This window comes from Lucilia sericata, unplaced genomic scaffold (assembly GCF_015586225.1).
Source record: "Lucilia sericata isolate MDLA Ls3-8-SP2 unplaced genomic scaffold, ASM1558622v1 Contig000013F_arrow, whole genome shotgun sequence".
Lineage (NCBI taxonomy): Eukaryota > Metazoa > Arthropoda > Insecta > Diptera > Calliphoridae > Lucilia > Lucilia sericata.
The window spans coordinates 633,343-658,536 of record NW_023994052.1 but is presented as its reverse complement, the minus strand read 5'-3'; the positions used below and the strand labels follow the sequence as shown (position 1 = coordinate 658,536).

At 26.9% G+C, this 25,194-nt stretch overlaps 1 protein-coding gene across 8 annotated transcripts in view; it reads right to left on the bottom strand.

Annotated features, from left to right (window-relative positions):
- LOC119604442 (protein eva-1-like) overlaps window positions 1-25,194 on the bottom strand; it is a 126,606-nt gene that overhangs the window by 17,426 nt on the left and 83,986 nt on the right. For all 8 annotated transcript variants that reach the window (XM_037957056.1, XM_037957047.1, XM_037957110.1 and 5 more), the window contains exons 3-5: window positions 20,583-20,705; window positions 15,368-15,573; window positions 10,629-10,770 (exon numbers count right to left, since the gene is read on the bottom strand). In XM_037957056.1, the coding sequence (XP_037812984.1) occupies window positions 10,629-10,770; window positions 15,368-15,573; window positions 20,583-20,705 (471 nt within the window). The remainder of the gene's footprint in view (window positions 1-10,628; window positions 10,771-15,367; window positions 15,574-20,582; window positions 20,706-25,194) is intronic.

The following is a 25,194-nucleotide window of genomic DNA, read 5'->3' as shown; positions in this document are numbered from 1 at the left end:
ACAAAATGTCTAACTTTGACCCCCTCTACGAACGGAAGTTCTTGACCGAAAGAGCAAAAAATTTTCGTCTGGCCTACTATCCAATAGTACTAACCTTCCAAATCGATTATTTTAGTTGATCTACATTGTAGATTCTACAATTATGTAGTTATGCAAAAATGTTCACAAGTTTTATTCAATGTTTGTTGGGTACTATAAGGTTCATATATTTACTTTCTATTGTTTCTAAGAAAAAAACAGATTGTATTTAAATTACAAAAATCATAATAAAAATACATATAAAATTTAAGATTTCTTTTATAGTTTTTGTGTTATTCTTCAAAATATAAATACATATCGCACATTTACTATAAGACTGACATAACACAAGTTTTGTATTTTTACAGAATTCTAAAAAAATACTTCCTTCTAAAGACTTTCATATAATTTTTTCCATATACATATTTTTCAAAATGTCAAAACGCGATAGCGATTTTTTGTTATAAAAGTGGAAATTAAGAACTTTTCACAAATATTTGATAAGTTAACATAAGTAAACTAGTACCAAACTAGTATTTTACTATTATTATTAATATTAGTATTCACTAGTACTAGTTCTCAACTGTAAATTTCCTATACTATCTTAATGCTGAAATTAACATTGAGTGTGTTTGAAAAATTACTGTAATTTTTCTAGACTTAAACTACTACACTTGGACCCAATTGGGTGCTTTAGAACCAGTAGAACTAGTAATTATCTAATGTTCACAAAAAGTCCCCATAATTGGTGATTTTTCTCCTTTGTAATACTCTTACTTGGTTTCAAGTAAAAATCACTATAAAATTTATTTTATATGGTTTTATTTACATATAAAAATTCAATTCAAATAAAAAAATTTGTAAATACATTTACCTTACAGTGCAAGTTGATAGTTTGAAGAAATTCTAGTTTCTATCCGCACCACCAACATTGATATCGTGGGTTATACATATAATGTCCGCAAAATTATATTCAGATATCGCCTTAAGGACATTTGCGTATGATAAAATATTTATAAAACTCATTACAATTTTTAAATTTAACAGACGTGCTTATGTACATAGGGCTCTGCATGCAAGTTGACCTAAACAGTCATTCACCATTTCCTTTATTTTATGCAAAAAGTGTGAAAATTATATTTTAATAATTAAAAAAAATATTTTTTCCAACACATGTCAAATAAAAATCAGTCTGCAAGTGGTGCCCCTTCAACTACTTCTAGTACTGGTATTTTTACATAAAAACTCTAACCCCTTTTGTACTATTAATAGTACTAGTGGTTTTTATACAATTATCGCTTCATTTTCTGCAGGGCTGAATCTGAATAAGAAAAACATTTTAACTTCTACTATCTTAATAATTTTTCAAATCCCACGATTTGTTTAAAAATTATTTAATAAATTGTAAAATATTATAAATCATTCAAAGCTGTATTTCTGGAAACGTTATTTTTTTGAGTTATGCAAGTCTTCTAATAAATAAGCGATACACAGTGGTATAGGAAAAAAAAAAGAGGGAAATAATTCGGTAACTTCTAAACGGTTAATCCGATTTTAATGAAATTTGGTGTGCACAAAGAGGAGGTGTTGTCGAGTTTAGGTTTTGAATTTGGACCTTATAGGCCAACCAGGGGCCCGGCGGGGGGTCATCAAATTAGGACACCTCGGCTATGTTAAATTTTTAAAACGATCCTATTTCTTCATTTGAGTTCCGATTTAAAAAAAAAATTTCGTATATAGAATCTCCTCATCGAGCACTATAAAAAATGTTGTCATAGCAGTAAATTATCTCTTATAGTTTAGGAGATATTCGCATTTGAAAATTAAAATTTTAAAATTTTTACCGTCCTTACTTTAGTTTTTTTTGATAATAGCATGTCCAAATATTCCCGATTTTCGCCATTTTTTTTTATTCGCTTAACAACAAGTTTATATATCAAGCAGTGAAAGAATTATGTAAAAATCATGACTGAGTCCAAAGTTATAGGCATTTTAATTTAAAAAATTAAAAAAAGGCGATTTTTTGTCATTTTTTTGGGAAAAAAGTATCTTTTTCTTTTTAAGTTATCTAAAAAGTTTCTAAGAAGATGTATATAGAATTTATACTTTTTGGAAAGCTGACTTTACATAAAGTACGATAAATGAAACAAAACCTAAAAATTTTTGATACCGAGGGGACCAGGTCCATCCAAGAAAACCCTATTTTTTATGGAAAATTAAATTTTGAGCAAAAATTCTCAAATCGCATAGTCGATATCAAATTATAGTGACCTGTTTTATATGACCCAATATGTTCTTAATCATTTTGTAACGGGTTTCGATAACCCCGCCCCTGGTATGGATATAATAGGCAAAAAACTAAAAAATCCCATTTTTGGGATTTTTTAAAACTTTTTTGGGAATTCCGGGATTTCTAATAAGAAAATTCGAAATTTTGATTTAATTTTGGATTTTAAGTAAAAAAATCTACCTAACTGTAAAATTTCATCAAAAAATATTCATAAATAAAATTTTTATTGCAATTAGAAAAATTTGTATCTTCGCAAAAACTGAATAAAAAACATTTTTTAATTTTTTTTAAAAAAAGTATTCCGCGAATTTTTTAATTTTCAAAAATTATATACAGTTTTGAAAAATAGACAAAATTACCTTTCCATTGATATATAACATGCCTACCTAATGTTTTTTAAGTGACAAATTAATTAGGGAAAACTCAACATCTTTTAGAAAATTTGCCTAGCACTATTATTTTCATCCATAAGGTTAACTCTTAAATTTGTTACATATATGGATGAAAATAATAGTGCTAGGTAAATTTTCTAAAAGATGTTGAGTTTTCCCTAATTAATTTGTCACTTAAAAAACATTAGGTAGGCATGTTATATATCAATGGAAAGGTAATTTTGTCTATTTTTCAAAACTGTATATAATTTTTGAAAATTAAAAAATTCGCGGAATACTTTTTTTAAAAAAAATTAAAAAATGTTTTTTATTCAGTTTTTGCGAAGATACAAATTTTTCAAATTGCAATAAAAATTTTATTTATGAATATTTTTTGATGAAATTTTACAGTTAGGTAGATTTTTTTACTCAAAATCCAAAATTAAATAAAAATTTCGAATTTTCTTATTAGAAATCCCGGAATTCCCAAAAAAGTTTTAAAAAATCCCAAAAATGGGATTTTTTGGTTTTTTGCCTATTATATCCATACCAGGGGCGGGGTTATCGAAACCCGTTACAAAATGATTAAGAACTTATTGGGTCATATAAAACAGGTCACTATAATTTGATATCGACTATGCGATTTGAGAATTTTTGCTCAAAATTTAATTTTCCATAAAAAATAGGGTTTTTTTGGATGGACCTGGTCCCCTCGGTATCAAAAATTTTTAGGTTTTGTTTCATTTATCGTATTTTATGTAAAGTCAGCTTTCCAAAAAGTATAAATTCTATATACATTTTCTTAGAAACTTTTTAGATAACTTAAAAAGAAAAAGATACTTTTTTCCCAAAAAAATGACAAAAAATCGCCTTTTTTTAATTTTTTAAATTTAAATGCCTATAACTTTGGACTCAGTCATGATTTTTACATAATTCTTTCACTGCTTGGTATATAAACTTGTTGTTAAGCAAATAAAAAAAAATGGCGAAAATCGGAAATATTTGGACCTGCTATTATCAAAAAAACTAAAGTAAGGACGGTAAAAATTTTAAAATTTTAATATTCAAATGCGAATATCTCCTAAACTATAAGAGATAATTTACTGCTACGACGACATTTTTTATAGTGCTCGATGAGGAGATTCTATATTTTTTTTAAATCGGAACTCAAATGAAGAAATAGGATCGTTTTAAAAATTTAACATAGCCGAGGTGTCCTAATTTGAGGACCCCCCGCCGGGCCCCTGGTTGGCCTATAAGGTCCAAATTCAAAACCTAAACTCGACAACACCTCCTCTTTGTGCATACCAAATTTCATTAAAATCGGATTAACCGTTTAGAAGTTACCGAATTATTTCCCTCTTTTTTTTTTCCTATACCACTGTGCGATATGGGTTTTGTTGTTTTCATTTATTTTAAAACATTTACGAGCATTTTATATTTGTAGTTATTTTATTTAAAAAATTAATTTATTCAGCTTGGAATACAATATTTTAATAATAAAAGGATAATAGTGTTTTATCCAAGATTTGTATTTAAAGTTTTTTCGTTTGATAAACTTAAGTACTTCTTACAATATAAAATAAAAAAATTAACTTTTGTAATAAAATCAAAAAATAATTACATATACATAATTGAATAAAAAAGTGCTTTTAAAATTAAAAGGAATAGAGAAAGTATCTAATCATACTGGCACCAATCAACCATTTGGTAGTTAAATCACTCTAATACATGTGGTCCTCTTTAAACTTAATCTAACCTAAATAGTTTTTAACTGATTACCTTCGATATTCGATTATGTTCTTAATTCCTCCGATTGGTCGCTTAAGCAACTACTTATAAATTATGCTTAGCATAAATTTCAAAAATTTATTGTTTTCAATGACAAAGTTAAAATAAATGACAGATGTTGGTCCTTTAAAATGACATACATTTAAGAAATAAGAAAAGATGAAGACAAAAACCATACCACAGTGGGGTATACTCGAAATGTTTTGGAAATAAATCTGACATTTTTTAATGGCTGGACCTATCGGAATAAAATTTGAAATAGGCTTAGCGAAGGAGTATGCGAGTTGAAGTTAATGGGGCTCAAAGTAGGATATCTTCGACATGTTAAACGCATGCCCTTTTTGTTTTTGCTCGGCTAGATCTTGATGATTGCGTTTGCAAAATTTCTTAATGGAAGGAGATTTAAGGTGGTATATTTTGGAACCTAAATTTTTATAAGAGAGAAAGTTAACTTATATAAATAAACTATTTAGATCAAACACAATCTTTATGTTCTGCATATTTAATGCATTTGTTAAGGTTTTTATTTAAGAGTATTTGAATTAATATAAATATGTATACAAAAATGTAAAGTGTGACACAAAAAATATAATTAAATATTTTATTTACTTAAAATAATATCTTTTCCCAAAATAATAAAAACCCCTTTTAAAAGAAAAGTAACATATTTATTCTCATAATTACAGCGTGAGATGAAATGAATACAAATAGAATTTGTATTCATTCATTCTGGCCTGTAGCGTTATTCTTTCATTTTACTTAAACAAAAGACTTCGTCCCATAAAAGCAAGCAAGTACTTGTATGTAGACAATTTCTTAGTAAGATTATTAGTTTAATTTTATTAGTTTGTTCAAAGATAAATATAAGTAACAAAGTAACAATCTGTTTCATTATTTTTTATTTATATTTAATTCTTTTTTGCATAATTATTCGCTATTTCTACCTTTTTCATGAACTTTTCTTCTATTTTTCACCCAGTTGTTCACCTTTTTTTACGGTTCATGTCTCATAAAGTAAAACCGCAGTGTTTTATAATGAACATGTAATTAAGATTATAAACGAAAGAAAAATCCCCACAAATATACTTGAACATTTTGTGCTCCACTTCGTGTTATCAATGATTACCACCTTTTTTGTGCGAGATACTTGTACTTTGTGTCTTCTATTTAGTTGCCACTACTTAATTTTTTCCTACGTTTTTGAATATTATTTTTTATACAAAATTTGTTTTTTTTTGTGTTTATTAGTTCTTTAGGTCTTACCTCCTTGGCCAAAACTCCAATAGTGAGCAACAAAAAAAGTACGAAAAAAGGTCAGCTCACTGGCCAAAAAAGGTAAGCAATAAAAAAAAGAAGCAAAATGCAGTTAATTACTCAGGAATTATCTACTTTTACACTGTTTAGATAAGAACACTTAAGGACTTTACTTGAAATATGTACAAGAACAAGAAAAAACTTATGAACAAAAAAGCAAAGAAATATTTTTACAGCCACAACTGCTGCCCATGCTTTGTTTCCCTGTGTAACCATAGAAATGTAATTTTTTTCTAGTTTCTGCTATTTAAATGGCTCAAAACGCGGTTCTTGTTGAGAATAGAAGTATATATTTGAAAAACTTTTAATATTTTTAATAAATGAAATGTTTTTTATATTAACAAAACACAAACAATGCAGCTTTCGTTATGGATAATAGAATTATAATCACTTCTTTGGAAGTTATTAATCATCAGTTCCATAGAAACTAAAAGAATAATTTTAGTGTTACAAAACAAAAATGCCTTCCTTCAGTTTTAGACATCTTTAATCTATCTCTATTAATTCAAAATGCTTATGGAATATCATCGAATTACAATTTTTTTCTACAAGATTTTTTGATTTTGTCAATCAATTTGTAATTAGTTTGTTGTTTTAAGACATTGAATTAAGATGAAAATTAGGAAACGAAAGTTGAAAGTTCTCAAGTTTCCCACATTACAAAATAAATTTTCAAATATTTAGGGTGAAGTTGTCGTAAAGATCGATCTAAAAATTTCTGAAATAAAATAGAGCAATGAAGTGCTACACAAGGATTAAGCAATTATGTATATTTCAGATAATTTCTTTCTTACATATGCTTTAAGACTGGTGGTTTGGGTCTCGGTTTAATTATACCCTACACCACTTTAGTGGAGAGGGTATATTGGGTTTGTGCTGATGTTTGTAACATACAAAAATATTCATCCTATACCCAACTTAAAGTATACTAATCGGCTTAGAATCGCTTTCTGAGTCGATTAAGCTATGTCCGTCTGGCTGGCTGTCCATATAAACCTTGTGCGCAAGGTACAGGTCGCAATTTTCAAGATATTTGGATGAAATTTGGCACACTCTTTTTTCGACCCAAGGACGAAGCCAACAGATGTAAATATAAATATATTCACAAAATTTTATCGGGTTTGGTCCATATTTGCCCCTAGCCCCCATATAAAGACTCTTTCAGAAAATTAGTTTTTCATCCATAAATTGCTTAAATGTATTGGAACAAGGTAATAGAAGATAAATGCTTTATTATGAAAAATAAATTACATTTAATATATATAACTGGTGTAGGGTCATGCCCGACTATACTTTCTTACTTGTTTTAGAATTGACAAAAATCTAATAATAATAATGTTGAAAAACTAAAAAACACTTTTCACTACTTATACAATTATCCAATTCACAACCCTCTAGTATCAACGTGTCTTGTGTATTTTCGTATTATTTTCCCTCAAATATTACACATAAATGGCAGAGGGTACGTCAATAAAAAATTCGGTTTTTGGAAAAAGTTTTCGCCAATTTAGGATGATTTGTATTCGTGACAGAAATAGATTTTATATTTCGCAATTTATTCAAATTAACTATATTTCCCATACATAATTACAAATAACAAACATATCGCAATATTTTAACTCTACTTCTCTCACTTTATGGTTTCGATAACACTGATGTGTTTTAAATGTTATACGTACTATTTACTAATAAGTGTAGTAGTTAACTTATCTCATAAAGCAATACCCCTAGAAATGATAATAGTTAACTTAAAATCGATTTTCAAAGATTATTACTCTTTTAACTAAGATTAAAACTAATAATGATACAAACATGAAAAAATATTCAAAATAATTTGATGACTTAATTTTTCTATACTCTTATTTTTGTTTTAGTTTTTGTTGTTATTTTTATTATACACAAGACTGAGTAGAATCAATGAGTTGTAACTAATTAGAGGTTAATGCTCCTCCATCTAGACTGGATAATGCAGACATCCTTTAGTTCTTGTGCATGTCTGTTTTATGGTAAATTTGCCGATGTGTATTTGTAAATGTGTACATGAATTTATACATTTCTAATTTAGTTTAAAGATGAAACAAAAAAAATATATAGAAAGCAATTTCTCTAATGAAATGATTTGAACAACCCCCAGATGCCAACAACTATAAAATAATATTCACAAAGGATTAGCATTATGTACACTGTTTCAACTTTTTGTTTTTCTTTTTCGATGTAAATTGGTGGGGGTGTAGAATACATATTACATAAATAAATATGTATCTATCTATCTAGATGAATATAAAAGGGCCAAAGCTTATTTTAATATAAAAATAAATTCATACACGCAGAGAAAAAACATGGTTGTGGTAACCATGTTCTAAGAGCAACATATTATGGTTAAAATTATGGTTGTAGTCTAAACATATTATCGTTATTGTAACAATTTTAAAATATCATATTATGATTATATACCGTGGAAATATTTTATCATAATATTTTTTCTATTTATCATAATATTGTTATACATGATGGATCATATTACGATCCAATGTATCGAAATCAAAATAAATTTTACTGAATTCGTAAAATTACAGTTTCTAAAAAAAGTAAAAAAATATATATAAATATATTATACTTACAATACTTAACACAATTCGCAAAATTCAATTTGCTTCACAAAAACATAACTACATTATTTTATACAAACTGAAATACTTATACGATTAATGTTATAAACCAAATGAGAATTATTTCAATTCATTTTATTGTCGCGTAAAAAAACACACACGAAAAAGTAATCTGTATGAGTAAATGTGTGTGGGAAAAGTTGTTTTGTTGTTGTATCAGCAGACATATAACAACATAACATATAATGGTTATTTATAACAACATAACATACAATGGTTATATAACATAACATATAATGGTTATAAATGGTTGTTAATAACATAATATGTTTTCATTGTTATCATTATTTAGTTGTTCTAAAAATAATTATTTTCCAGTGAATCATACTCAAATTTATAATTGCCTTGAACATGCAAATGTTTACAGTAACTACAATATTGATAAAATCTAATTAAAATAACAATTACATGTTTTTGAAAACAATATATTGTTACAGTAAACATGGCGTAGTTATAGTAAAAATGTCGAACCATGTTTTTTCTCTGCGTGTAGAATAAAGTGTTTGGCCAAATGTCTATGGATTAAGATGATAAAGTAAAATAAATGAAAAAGTGAGTTTTATGTAGGTATATATATTTATATTTAAAATGAAATTCCAATAATTGAACTACAAATTAGTTTTATTTTAACTATCTTCATTTATGTGGAAATTTACTTTTCACTAATATGATATATAAGTGAACATTGCAGTGGATTTAATTTAATTAGTTTTTTTTTTGTTTAAAAATATTTTTGGTTTCCCAGGAAAAATTGTATTAGTTCCACAACTAGTTCTAGAACGATTATAGCCTGTACTCGTTCTACTTTGGCGTTGAGACCAATGATTTTTGTTCGAAATTGTCACCTTCGGAACTGGTTCTGTGGAAGTGTTATGGTGTCGACACTCGTTCTACGGAACGCTTCTGGAACCAGTTCTTTCATCAAAGATTTTTGTTCGAATTTGTCACCCTCGGAACTAGTTCTAAGGAAGTTTGGAGAACGTATACGCTTTAACTTAAAATAGTTCTTTTTCCCTGCGTTTTTTTTTTCGATACTGTTAAGAGTAAGAGCAGAACTGAGAAACTGTTGAGGAATTATTATTCTTATACCAATTTTATTAAGAAAACGTACTACTACATACATGTTTAAAACAATTTGTGATCATTCTGCCGCACCTACAATCTTCAGCTCACTTTCCATTCTTCCAGTAAAATGCAATTAGCAATTAGGAATCTCTTTAATTCCTTATAGTCCAGTTCTACATATGAAAGCGTTTTCTATTTCAATAAAATAAATTTTATGAATTTTTAATTTTTTGACATTTTTTTCAACTGATTCCAAGAAGTTGTTTCGGAACTAGTATGCGTTCCATTGAACTAGTGTAGAAGCAATGTATAACTAGTTTCAAAGAACTAGTTCTTTGAAAACTATTTAGAAGTATTTAAGAACCACAACAACGTTCCAAGGAATGGGTTCCAAATGTAATGGCGACACCACTAGTTCCAAGGTTGTTGTTTAAGAATCTGAAGTGTTTCTGTTTGTACTCGTTCTAGAACTAGTTGTTTTTAGAACAAGTTCTACATTTTTTCCTGGGTTGTAAAATTATTATAACGGATTTTAATTTTATTATCAAAAAGTAACATGATAAGTCATTCGATATCGAAAACTGATTTTATGTGCTAATTGCATTACCATATATCTTGGCTACACCTACCCATTTTCATTAAATTTGAACATATTTATTTAATATGGCGAAAAATATAAGGCCTACTTGTACAGGTTTCATATAATTTTAAAGTATTTTTCAAAACTTTAAAATCGTTTTTCTCAATATTTTTATTTTATGGCATACCACGTTACTGCAATAAGCCCTTCAAATATAGATATTAACAAAACTACTTATATTTAATTAAACTAAATTTTTACTTATCAACTATTCGTAAAAAACGACTTTTAGTTTAAAATTGGGTGAATAATACAACTTTTTTAATTTCGTCAAGTCCCATAAAGTGTAGGCTATTATACATTCGGAAGTAACATACATACTATATGTATTTTCTTATTTGTTTTTTTTCGCTTCTTTTATTTCTTTTTTATTAAATTTCAAATAATACGAATAATAAATAACCAAAATTTAACCAAAGCTATTCATATTTTCATTGTTTGCAATAAAGTAAAAATTCATAAATACTTACATGGACGACATTTATATGCAATCTCAACAAATTTCCTTATTCCAGCACAGGGATCTCCACTCGCTAAAGGCTTTGAGTTGGCAGAGAATTTACAGTGTCGTTTCTTTTGGCAGGCATCGACAACAGTTTGCAACAATGTGTACTAAAAAATGAAAAAGAAAATATAAAGTAGAGTATAAAAAAACTAATTCTAACACTATTGTATTAAAGATATGGATTCTTAAATATTTATTAAAAAATATTTTCCTTTCATTTTGTATTTCTAAATCCAATATCATTATATTATTGTCAGTGATATCAAAACCACAATCCTCTATGCTTCCATGCACAATGAACACATTGATAAAGATTCAAACATGTGTATTACAAATTTTACACGTGCTAGAACCCAGCAGGAAATTGTACTGGTTTAGTTTTTACTTTACCCACTTGATCAAATGCAAAGAAATATCCTGATTTTATACGGGTAGACAATGTATTAAATGAAAATGATTCATATTTCCTGCTCTCTAAAATTTTGAGGAAATTTACCGGACATCCTTTAAATGTCTATTTAGGTTAGCGCAATATCTATAAAAAATGCGTAAAAGGTGTTAATGGAATTTTAAAAACTGCCTTAATCAATTTGAGAAATTATTGATGAGGTTTTTTGGATAAGGAATAAGTGATTAAATAACAGGAAATTTCACAAAATTGTTCGTTTCTAATGGTTATATATTTTTAAATCCTAATAAGTAAAAAACATTTATGTAAACTGTTTTACTCAAAATCACTTCCGATTTAACAACGTCAGTTGTTCCAATATGACCAACTTATGGAAAATATTCTAAAAATGAATTTATGATATGTTTCTAATTGGACATAGCTCCTAAGCTCGAAAAATTGGTTAACAATGGTGTGTATGGCTATCACCCGATAGTGATTGTTAACATAAGTATATGTACACACGTTTTGTTGGGGAACGAAAAATTCTGTGTAGAGAAATCCAGAAAGTAGAACATTGTTTACTTTTTCATAAAAACTGTTCAGTTAAAATCTGTAAATAATACACATACAAAGCCCTAAGCAATACAACAGTACTCGTGCATATACATACATATGCATGTATAAAGTCAAGGCTAAAAGATTTTCGCATTTAAATATTTTGAGAAAAATTAACCAATTGTTCTGTATAGATATACATAATAATATTTATACATATACACATGTATTATTTGTGTGTACATATGTATACATAATATGCACACACATACATATATGTTCATGTTTGTTAAGTATATTTAAAATAAAAAGAAAAATTAATATTTATTTAAATTAAAAAAAAGTTTTCTTATGAAAACAAATTTAGATTTCATATCTGTAACCAGGCATGGTAAACATTTCAGAGAAGTTAATTTTATGAGTTTCTTAATCTTAAATATACCATCTAAATATTTATGTAATTGTTACAGAACCAACATGTAGAATAAGTATGTATTTAGACATAAAGTATGTTGCCACCAACCACCTACCAGGTTTTAGAACCTGAACATGTTGCAACATTTTATTATTTTATGAAATGATTTTTATGACAATTTAAGTGTTTTATTTTATTGTGAAAGTGTTCACTGGTGTGTTTAATTGTTTTTTAGCCAATGACAATTATTCTAAAAAAAGTTTAACGGACATTTATATGAATGAAACAAAATGTAATAATATTTTACACAAAAGAATTTATTATTTTATTTTCACCGTAAAACAGTGATTTTAACACTTGAAAAAATAGATACATAATGATAACACCGCGTTTTCAGCGTTTTTAGATTTCCTTCAAACGTATTTGACAATTTCCATAGTTATATAATTTTCTACATAGTATATAGATACTAATCGTTTACTTATTGCGAGAATGTCATAACTCAGATTACGTTATTTTACTACAAAATATGTACATAGAAATGAAATGCAATGAATTTTGTAATAAATAGTATGAATAGAACATGATTTTTGTTTTATAAATCTTTTATAAAACAAAATGTTGTTTATGAATAAGACGGTAAATGTTTACAAAGAAACTGTAAAATGTTATTAAATACATTTTTCTTAAAAATTAATTTTTTAATTTTGATGCCCAGCAAAAAAATGAATTTCTAAAGAAGCGAAAAAGAAGTAGAATTTATTTAACAGAAGTGCTGAAAAAGGCCTAGGAGGAATGTTCTTTCTAATTGATTCCAAATTCACTACTTCATTCTCAAGAAGTATTTTTATATTCTTTTTGAAAGTTATTTGAAAGCAACATTGCAATATTATAGAATACAACTTATTTGATTTGAATAACATTAACATAAATAAATTCCAAAATAACATTTTTGGTAATTAAAAAAACAGTACAAAAAAAAAAAATAACCTCAGTTTTAAAAAAATTTAACTGTTTTCGCTTTTTTGGAAGTCAATAAACATCATTTCCACAGATGCTAAAAAAACACTTAGTGCTACTTTTGAAGGGGTGATAAATGTAATTCTTTTGAAAGTAATTAGATTTTTTTTCTCTGGGTGTCTTTTATGCTAAAATAATTTGAACTAAGATTTCTTTTGCAATTAAGTAAATATGCATAAACATATGTATATAAGTACAAATACTAACCGACGTATCTTTTTATTTCTTACTTTATACTTTACTTTGTAGTTATTAAATATTTTTATTTTTGAATATGTATGTACATACATATGTTGCATATTTTTTCAAAATATACTTGCTTGTGAAATAAAATTTATGGGCTTCAAAAACTTTATTAAAACAAAATCCTCAAATCTCAATTGAAATAAAAATTTTCTAATGGTAACGATGTATTCATAAATTTTTACATAGTAAAATTTTCATTTTCAATAAAATAAAATGCACAGTAATAAAATTCCTACAAATGAAAACGCAACATGACGTATGATTTATATAAAATTAAAAAATATCATAATATTGCTTATACGTCATTTGATTTACTAACTGTATCGAAATAACTTTGGAAAAAATGAATTAAGCAAAAGTTAAAATTAATCGTTTCTATGTCAATAGACAATAAATACAGTATTCGATAGAAAACCAGCATGAGTTATTGTAAAATGATATCAATAAATAAACAAATAAAAAAATAAAATTATATTATATTATTCGAATAAATACAGATGAAATTCTACACAAATTAGTAAATATGTATTTCTTTACGTAAAATAATTATGGCATAGTTTTGAAAAATAATGAAGTAATTTTTTGATAGAAATCTTAATCTGGAAATGCAAAAAAGATTTTTTACCCATTTTTTCCTCTTAACTGGAGCATTAGTTATAAAAGAAGTAAGTGTTTAGACACTTAAGTAAAATAGAAAAAGATTTAAAAAACTTGAAACAAATCTACGCACACAATATTAGAAATAAATAGAAATTCTTTAAAGATTTTCTGTACAATGATGTGCAAAATTGTATGTGCATATTTGATTAAAGATGAGACACAAAATCCTAAAAGATAAAAAGCAATGCAAAAAGGAACTAAATAAAAATCTTGGATTTTACTTAATGTGAAAATCTCTCAAACATAGTATTTGAATGTCTAAGCGTAGCAGTACAATGTACGAAACATTTATCGAAATCATTGAAATGTAATAATCTAAATCACTTAAGATTCAAATTTTCTGCAAAAGCATAAACCGAATATGCAAATATATGTGCACGAGTATTCTAAATGGGAACACGAACGGGTAGAAAGTACTCTTTAATAGAAAATCAAATGTATTAGTTTCAATCGTATCATTAGAAACACACATTGTATACACACGGATTTGTATGGATACAATATGATGGGGATATATACACGTTTCTAATATTCCATTCTACTTACATACTTGCAGCATACCAGAACAACTAACACATACTGTTGCACAATCTTACACACATACACCTACACTTCCGCAAAGAAAATTGTATAGCTGTGTCTGTCTATTTAATATACAAATACAGTATGCTAGTGCTGATGTTTGTCACTTAAAAAAAAATGGTACTAAAACTTAAAAATATCAATCGGTACATGAGTCGATTAAGACATAGGGAAGTAAATCGAGACACGACTGCGATTTTAGAAATCATAAAAATTACAATATAGAATTTGTTAATAATTTGGCATAAATCGGTTTTTTGTTGATCTAATATCCTATTTTATTTTGTTGAAATACACTTATAGTTCCCATAGTCGGACGTAACCGGCTATAATTTCTTACTTGTTTTGTTTAGCATTTGTATAGTATGAGTACATACAAGTGTTTAACTGTGAGTGTTCAATTTATTTTGTACCTAGTGTTATCTACAGTTTTGCTCTACATTGATAATACAAATCAACAAATACAAACGATGTCGACGTCGTCATCGCCATTGCTATCATTGTATTAAAAAGGATAAGGCCAACACTCATTCAAACATTGTTTGTATGTGTAACTATGTACAAAATGTACTTATATACCAAACACTTTAGATGTGTGTGTGTGTGTTTTATAGGTTTGTAAGTGTATATGTTTGTACATTTCCTCATACATAAAGTCAATATTTAGAAAACGAATTCTATCTATTGAATGCTTGTGTGTTCACTTGTATAGAAAGAATATCATCCATTTAATGAAACGAGTGGGATATCTTTCATTTTATTTTACGATTTCTTATTTTTTCGATTTTTTGTGAAACAAATTTCACATGAAGGTATTTTCAATTATGTTGCTTACCTGTAATCCGCTTACAGTACACAGTTCCGGAGGCTTAACTTCGATTTGTGTTCCACTATGTATGACATCGGTACTGCCGCTGCTACCAATAATACCAACACTACTGCCATCAGTATTAGAACTGCTGATTCCACCGCTGCTACTACTGCCTGTAGTAGTTAAATCTTCTGGGGATATTGGCGGACAAAGACTGTGGTCGGTGAGATCTGTAAAAAGCACAAGAATAGACAAACAAACAAAATTGGTATATAGAAGACTGACAAACATGCGTTGGTAATACAAAACAAAATGTATGAAATACTATTGGCACGAATGCAAGACAAACTTTATTGGTATTACATTTATGAAAGTTCAAATTCAGTACGTATGTACATTAGGGTGACCCCGTTTGTATGGGGGAAAAATACGGTGTTAATGTTCCCAACTAAAATTAAAGTTTAATTGATTCTAAGATACCGTTTCTCAAACATTTTCTTCTGTCGTCAATATTTGGTGAGCTGGATCAAAGGATAAAAAGGTCCTTTTTTGAGGTTTTTGTAATTTTTTAATATATATTCCAATAGAAAGATATGAAATATTGATAGCATTAGTAAGGTCCTTGAGAGACGCTTGAAATTGCATATCTGAAATTTTTGTGTAACAGCAAAAGTAATCGAAATTTTCAAATTTTTCAGGAAATTTTCAGATTTTTTTACATTTTAACATAGATGAATTAATATAATCCTCAATAAAATGTACGAAAACGGTTTTTCCGGTTTTCCAAAATTTAATCTACATCGAAATTTATTTGAATTTTTAGACCCCATGTACGCCATGTAATAATGTAATAATAATGTAAACAACAACATACAAACCGTTATTAACTGAAAAATATGATCTATAATAGAATGAAACTATAAAGTGTTATATAACAATGTAAAGGTTATGAAAATGCGCTAAACGGATGTACGTACATATTATGTACGTTAGATATACATACATATATAGCTAGCACAATACCGGAGAGAAAATATGATTTAAAATATTTAAATCAGGTTTATAATGTTTAATAATTTAAAATTAATTACATTAAATAATTCTATGTAAAAATTTGAAAAATTTAAAAATTTTCCGAAAAATTATGACATTTGAAATAATTTGGAGTTGTATAAAAAATTGTGTTACGTCATTGAAATGGTCTCCCAAAGATCATTCATATGGTTCATTTGCAAGAAATATGATAAAAATCATAAAAACCTTAAAAAATGACCTTTTTATCCTTTGATCCAGCTCACCAAATATTGACGTCAGGACAAACATTTTGAGAAATGGTATCTTAGAATAAACTACATTTTCTTTTTCGGTGGGAACATCAGCAACTTCCACTTTGGGGCCACACTAATGTACATAAATATATACTAAAATACAAGCACATACGTTCCAATGTATGTATACATATTAGATTGATTCAAAGAAATAAGTTGTAAAATTTGTATTTTTTGTTTGTTTTATTATATCATTAAAATAAATCAATTAACAAATTAAAAATTAAGTGTTGGCCTATTATTTTAACTAAAGTTAATATTTTATAGTGTAGTTAAATGTTAAAGATAAAGGATATAATAAAGCTTGTTAACCATCCCGTATATTTATAATAACGAGAAACGATTGAGCTGTTCTGTAAAATCCTAACTTTAGTTACTGACAAAATATAATAAATCTTATAAATCTAATAAGTAATTTAATAAGCTTCAATTATAAACAGAAAAACTACAGAATTTGATAGAGTTTAATTATTTCAGAATAAATCATGTTGGTATGTATTTCAGATTTTACCTTTATACCCCTATATTTACTCGATTTACTGACTATATTATATATTAATTTTTTTGCTAGCAGAATTGTAGGGTTAATTATGGAGCAGTCATCATACAATTTGATAGAAATATTATGATTCATTTAGAGGGGATATAGGAGGCTAGTTAGTTAGTTTGAAAGGAGGATGTATATACATCAAATCCGAAGAAATACACCTAGGCCTCTATCGGGCCTGTTGTGCGCTCCTTAACCAGTGCCTCAGATGGGAATCGAACCCACCACCTCCGGTCTACGAGACTAGAACACTAACCACTAACCTACCGGAGCTAAATTTGCAGAATAAATTCTAATTACTTAAAACAAATTTAAGTATATAGGTAAAAAACAAAAAAGTTTATCTATTTTTTAGTTAATATTATTCATGATTCAAGAACCATAAGTGTTACCGACAATTACAGACTACTATTATTTTTTGCAAATTTGCAAATTTTATAATTATTTAAATAACTTAACAATACTGTATTTCATATTCCTTTATACTCCTATTTTTATTAGTAGGTATATATACTAAATTCTTGGCATTGTTAATAAGAAAATACATGTTGTCGCAAATTTTTAGAACTCTATTGTAAAAAATGCCGACTCTATTGATATGAAATTCAAAAGGGCGTAACAACAAATTAGTAATTTCCACAAGTCGGAAAGTCTTAAAAAGCAACCTAATAGTCAATGTCTGGCGGCACAGTTATATTCAAGCGTGTTTATTGCTGTTGGGATATAATACTTGTAAGAAAATGTCGGTTTTATTACAATAATAGTTTTGATTTAAATTAGTTTTTTGTCTCTCCTTGGTTTCAATCTTTTTAGCTTTGCTATATGGTAATATGGTAAGACCAACAATTGTCTTGATTTTTTTTATTCGCAAAATTTTGGATGATGCTAATGCATGTACATGTGTACGCATTTAGGTACTGAAGTACCAAAATGATTGTATTTTTAGGTGTATGTGCTTTCTACTTCACATCAATTTTCCTCACAAGTATGCGATCATATGAACGAAATCTGTAAAGCGGGTCAGTATATTCAATTGAAGTACGTTTACCGTATAACTATCTGTGTATACTATTGGTGTGTATATGTTTGTTCAAGTACTTGATAAAAAAATTACATACAGTGGTATTTTTCTATGGCGTTAAAGAGAATTCCTTCTAAAATAGTAGTTTAAAAGTTCAAAATCTAAAATTAAAGCCACAAAATATGCTATAAACAATGATATTCGTGTTTTAAACATGTTAAATACGACCTAATAATGATATGTATTGAATTGAACTTACTGTAACAGTTGCGCTATATAATTCTTTACACTGCCGACCATAATAGGTAAAATATTTTCTTTCACTAAATATGTCTGATGATATAATATGGTTAAAGATACATACATACATAAATACACACACGCATACATGCAGCTTTTTATACGCAATCACCAATCATAATATAAAGATAAGTTTAGTGCATTTAGAAAATTTTCCTTTTATTTATTAATAAAAAAAATAGTTTTTCGTGACTAGAAAACATTGTGCATTATTTAAGCAAAAGTTTAAGCTATAAATCAATCATTGGATTGTTGATTAAAACTTTCAACATTAGGGGCTTTTTTTAATCACTGGATTTATTTTGGATTTATTTTATTTCAAGAAAAAAACTATCTTTGGAGGCTGAAATTTAGTTTTGGTCATCATAATCTGAAAATACACTGTATATGCTAATAGAAGGTCAAAGAAAAATTAATTTTAGTGCAACAATGGCGGTTCTGCAGCTAAAAGAAGTAAATCCAAATTGGATTTATTAAATCCAAAAAAATAGTTGGATTTAGCTAATTTCAATATGGCAATGCTTTGTATTCATAGAATAAAACCAAAATAATTTAAAAATGATTTAATTTGTTTTATTTTGCTATTCACCAATAGATGGCAAATATTTTTTAAAATGTGTAAAAATAGGAAAATAAACAAAATTCATGTAACTTAAATATTTCAAACATGATATTTCAGTGCAAATACCAATTTTTGCAACAAATTGTTACAAATTTTATGGAAAATTTACAAATTTAATATTCAATTTTGAAATAACTCCATCTGTCGGCCGCTGCTGACATTGTGATTTGAAATTTGTTTAGCCTCGATTAAAACCTTTTGCTTTATCCACCTGGCGTACAGAGGGAGAACTAAATTTTGGATTTAATAAATCCAATTGTTTAAAAAATGCTGCTATTATTATATTTTTCTAATAAATAGAATATACCATAGCATTAAAGTGGATGAAACACATTTACAGTTATAGATAAAAGTTTTACAAACAATAGAATATTCCCAATTTTATAATTCTTATCCTTTTATTTTGACATATAATAGCAGCATTTTTTAAACAATTGGATTTATTAAATCCAAAATTTAGTTCTCCCTCTGTACGCCAGGTGGATAAAGCAAAAGGTTTTAATCGAGGCTAAACAAATTTCAAATCACAATGTCAGCAGCGGCCGACAGATGGAGTTATTTCAAAATTTAATATTAAATTTGTAAATTTTCCATAAAATTTGTAACAATTTGTTGCAAAAATTGGTATTTGCACTGAAATATCATGTTTGAAATATTTAAGTTACATGAATTTTGTTTATTTTCCTATTTTTACACATTTTAAAAAATATTTGCCATCTATTGGTGAATAGCAAAATAAAACAAATTAAATCATTTTTAAATTATTTTGGTTTTATTCTATGAATACAAAGCATTGCCATATTGAAATTAGCTAAATCCAACTATTTTTTTGGATTTAATAAATCCAATTTGGATTTACTTCTTTTAGCTGCAGAACCGCCATTGTTGCACTAAAATTAATTTTTCTTTGACCTTCTATTAGCATATACAGTGTATTTTCAGATTATGATGACCAAAACTAAATTTCAGCCTCCAAAGATAGTTTTTTTCTTGAAATAAAATAAATCCAAAATAAATCCAGTGATTAAAAAAAGCCCCTAATATTAATTTTTAAAAAACATTCATATTTGTTCATATTTTTGTATTTCTTTTGATTTTATATTCAAAAATAAAGTAGACATTCGAATTAAAATCTCATTGAAAAACGATAGAAGTGAACAGTACCACACAGGTGTTGTTTTTTTAGAGCAAATGTTTTTTAAAAAAAAATTATCCAAAAATTGGTCCCTCTTACAGAAAATCACATAATTGTCAGTAAACCGTTTAAAAATCAAGATGCTCATGTTAAAAAGATGCATATATAAAAAGTTTTTTATGATGGGTATATAAAATTCTTCATAGTCCAATAAACGGTCTTAATTGTTTTTTCTATTTTTGTGAAGTTTACCATTTGTTTATAATATTATTTTCAAATTTCTTACCTCCTGCTCGGCCATACTGTGCCAATTCAATTGAGATACTAGTACCGCGTGGACAACTAAGCGACAGTTGTTCTGAATCACAGCCAGCCCGTTGATACGTTCTAAGTGTAGCTGCCAATAAAGCTGAAATGAAACGAATGAAATTTGTATTATTTCTACTTGAATAGAGTTAATGGAATTTGTGTTTTAAGCGGAAATGACATCCTACATCGTTGTTGTACAAATATCAGATGTAAAATGAAACAAAGTCATACTAAAACACATTGACTTACACCCATACTACATACAAACATACATAATTTTTCTCAAAAACACCCATTAAATATAAGTAAACGCATTTTACAATCAATAGTTTTTATGTTTTACAATTGTTTAGTTTTGAACATAAAATTGTACGGATGATAATACTCTGTAACACATTTACACAACCAGCCAAAATCATACTTAGACATTTTTCAATATAATATAAATGTAGAATTTAAGTAAAAAAAACATGCAAGAGCGTTATATTAGACTAAGCTGAATCTTATATACCCATTTTCAAAACCTTGTCATATATGTACCAATATTAAGGGCCCATATTCTTTACAACTTTAGAGTAAATAATTTCAAATAGCATATATATTTTCTTGTAGAGCTCTCTTAATTCCTTGAGGTTTATCGATTTTTTCAATAAAATTACTCTTTTTTATATTCAAAAGATAAGCAGACATACGGACGGACATGGCTAAAAATCTAATAATGACTTTGAATATATGCACTTTTATATGACAAATATTTCGAATTCGACTCCTCTACTTTGTAATGATGGGTGTAAAAATATATTAGTCCTTGCGTATGAGTCCAAATAAATTTATAAGAAATTAAGTAAAATTTATTTTTTATTATAGAATAAATTAATTAGTTTTTAATGGAATTTAAAAATATCATATTGATCTTGATGGTTACATGCGATCATGGAAATCTATTTCCTTCACATATTTCAAATAAAAAACGAATACAAACTGTGAATGTCCCATCTGTTTAAGGGTTCTTCGTAACCCTCATATAGTAACATACTTAATGGTATTCTGTGTATTGATGTAGAAATAGCCAACTGTTTAAAATGAGAATTTTACAATGTATAAACATTGCTAAATGCACATTGGTAGTATATATTTTTATGTATCATTGATTTTGTTTCAGTTTTCTTTTTCATAAAGCTGATACTTCCGAATTAATTTTCAACATTTAATGTAGATATTTATTTTCTGAGAGAAAATTTATAGATACATACATGTGTATATTCCTGTTCCTTTTTTTATAAAAAACATATTTACAGTTCGTAATTTATAAGAACAGTAAACAATATAAATATGTACTAGCAAGCCAACGGCGACTTGAACAGAAAATCTAAGTTCATTTTTAAATTTTAAACATCATAAATTGAAAAAAATTCACTGTATGTTCAATGTTTTTCTATGTAACAAATTCTGTTTGTAGCACTTCAATCAACATTTGAACAAATATTTTCGCTTTATTTATTCCGTTTGTTGTTAAGGGGCAGTTTAAATAAAATGATATAAACCCCAAAAATTAAATACTTATTTATGCTGAAACCAGTGTTGTCATATAGGAAAATTTAATTTATTTCTTAAGTTTTTGTTAAAACTGGATGTTTTTAAGCCGGTATTAGTATTTTTTCAAGTATTTATTTAACTTACTTTGTTAGTAATTCTTTAACAGTTCCTGTAGAACGAATAGACTGAAATTTAGCACACATAATGTCTATATAATGTTATGTTCGAAAATTCTGAATTAAATTCGAAAATTCGGAATTATGTTATTGTGGTTAACAAAATTTGTAATTGAATTTTGAACCAGTTCCTGCACAGAAAAAAATGAAATTCAAAATCAAACAAAAAATTCATAAAGCCAAGTATTTTTTTAACTAAAATTGGACCTATCACGAAATTCGTAAAATCAAGTACTCAAATTCGTAAATTCTTTATTGAAAAAATTTCAGGATTTTTCTTATTAAAATAATATACTATTTACGAAAAACATTAATAAATATTCGCAACATTTCCAAACAATTATTTTACTTAAACAATAACGCAAATTATTTGTATTTGTACTGAAATTCAAGCAATTATTTTTTCTGAAACAGATAAATTATTTATTGTATTTTGGCAAAATTCCTTATTGAATCTATAAAAATTTTGTTAAAAAATATATATTGAATTTTAACAAAAATTTTACTAATTCTATAAAATTAAAATTTGTAGAAAAAAGTACTTATATACTTACAACAAATTTATTTCACATTCTAGAAACTATTATTTGTACTGTGAAAACTGAAACACTTATACATTAAATGTTATAAACCAAGTAAGAATTATATCAATTCATTTTAGTACATTCCAAAACTAGTTTTATTGTTGTATTCCATATGCTGACATATAAATAAAACTCAAACAAAAACATTTATTGAACCAGTAAAAATATTTACTGAAAATTAAATTTATTTCAATAAAGTGTTTGTTAGAAAATATTTTCCTTCTGCGTGAAAATCAAACAAATTCGGTATAAAACCAAATAAAAATTTTTATAAAAATCGAAATTAAATTTAAGCAAACGATTGTTAAGAAAAAAAATGTGCATATTTTTTTCTGTGTGTAGACCTGAATAAGTTATGTTCGAAAATTCAAAATTCAAATCGTAAATTCGAAGTTATTTACATATTGTTTAAAAGTAAATAGGTATTAACTTTAGTATAACACCCAAAAATTTTAGGCTCAGAATTATTGACTGAGCCGATTAAATTATGTCCGTCCATCCATCTGTCTGTGTGTCCATGAAAACCTTGTGCGCGCGCTAGAGATAGCAAGTTTCATGTATTCCTCTATTGATATCTTTTTAAAAACACTGGCTATGCATAGTGTCACAGTTCGTATATTCTGGTACGACAAATGTCTAATTTTAGAAGTATGAACTTTATATTAAGTATTTAGGTTCACAATAAGAATTAGAACAACCTCACAAAAAAAGGGCGGTTATATCATGTCCACGCCCACTTCTTATGTTAGTGCTAATTTTGGTATTCTTGAGTACAATAAAAGGCAATATAAGATCAGAATGTTTTAAATAAGTAGGCGTAGTTATAATAAGGACACGCATACTTTTTATAAAGAAAATATATGCATGAAAATGAAAAAATGCCTTAAAGGTATTTTCAGACTACAATACTGAGTATTAACACACTTCAAATTAAAAATATTATAAAAATAATTCGGTTTTTCAAAAAATCAATCCGAATAATACATTTAAGTTTTGTAAGAAAACTGTCAGAAAATTGGGGTAAAGCAGTTTTACTCGAAACAAAGTTCTTGGTTTATGCTAATCTTATAGAAATTGAGCGATAAGTATTTTCAAGTGAAATATATACATATTTTCTTTTTTTGAGTAAATAATTTTTTCTTCAAACTTCAAGCAAATAATTTCTTAATCATGATTAAAATTGAAATGCCTTATTGTTGGTAAACCTTCTAAATTTAAAACTCATGACATGAAAAGACTGTATTTCTTTTATGTTCTTTTATCTTGAACATCCTGTTGGTTTCAATCAGTGGTACGCATTATGCATCCTTCCGTAGCATACAGCTTTGTATGACAAAAAAGAACGGAATCCTTAACGAAAGAAAATAATGCGTATATTTAAAAGTGAAAAATTATCTTATAAAAATGACGTAGGGTTGAAGAACAAACAATATTTTCTTTTAATTTTTGAGTTAAATATTAAAAAAAATATTTTCGGTATAATACGTTTTTTGGATTTCAAAAAGTAATCGAAGGATATCCAAGTTTCTCGGAATTTTAAATTCGTTTTATATATCTTTCTATTTAGAAAATAAATTAAGTTTTTTTTATAAAATTTTTATTCTAATTAAAAAATTGAAGTTGAAAAAGATTGTTAGGAATCGCATGCTTAAGCAGTATTTGCCATTTTAGTCTTTTCATTCGTTCATATTTATCTTTTTTGTATTGTCAGAAAAAGACGCTGACTTTGTAAAATATTTTTCCATGGCTTGGTATTGCTTTGTATCAAAGTAATGAGATGTAAAGAAAAGTTGAGTTGCATTTTATGAATATAATAAATAGAAACCATGTTTTACAAAGAATCAGCTTTAGAAGCAGACAAACATAAGCAAATATTTTTATTTTTTCAATGTATGCATGTCGGTGGATAAAATATTTGATGGCCTTCAAAGCTTTTTTAAATTTAAAAGGATATGAAAATTAAGTTTGAATATATGTATGTAAATATTAAAGAATTTTTAATTTAATTTTTTTTTTCAGAATTACAAAATATATTCCGCAACAAAGGAAGTCCAACGATTAGATTATTTTATTGTAAAATATATCATATGAGATTAAATGGAAATGTCCGTTCAAAACAGGACGTTCCTAAAATTAATAAATATCATATGTAATGGCATCAAATTCATTACAAATATTTTTAATTTCCATAATAGGTCCATAATTGGCCAATAGTGCCCAGATAGGAGCCTATAACAAAAGCACTTTTATTCACATAATCTGTTACATATACACATGTACATACATATTTTTG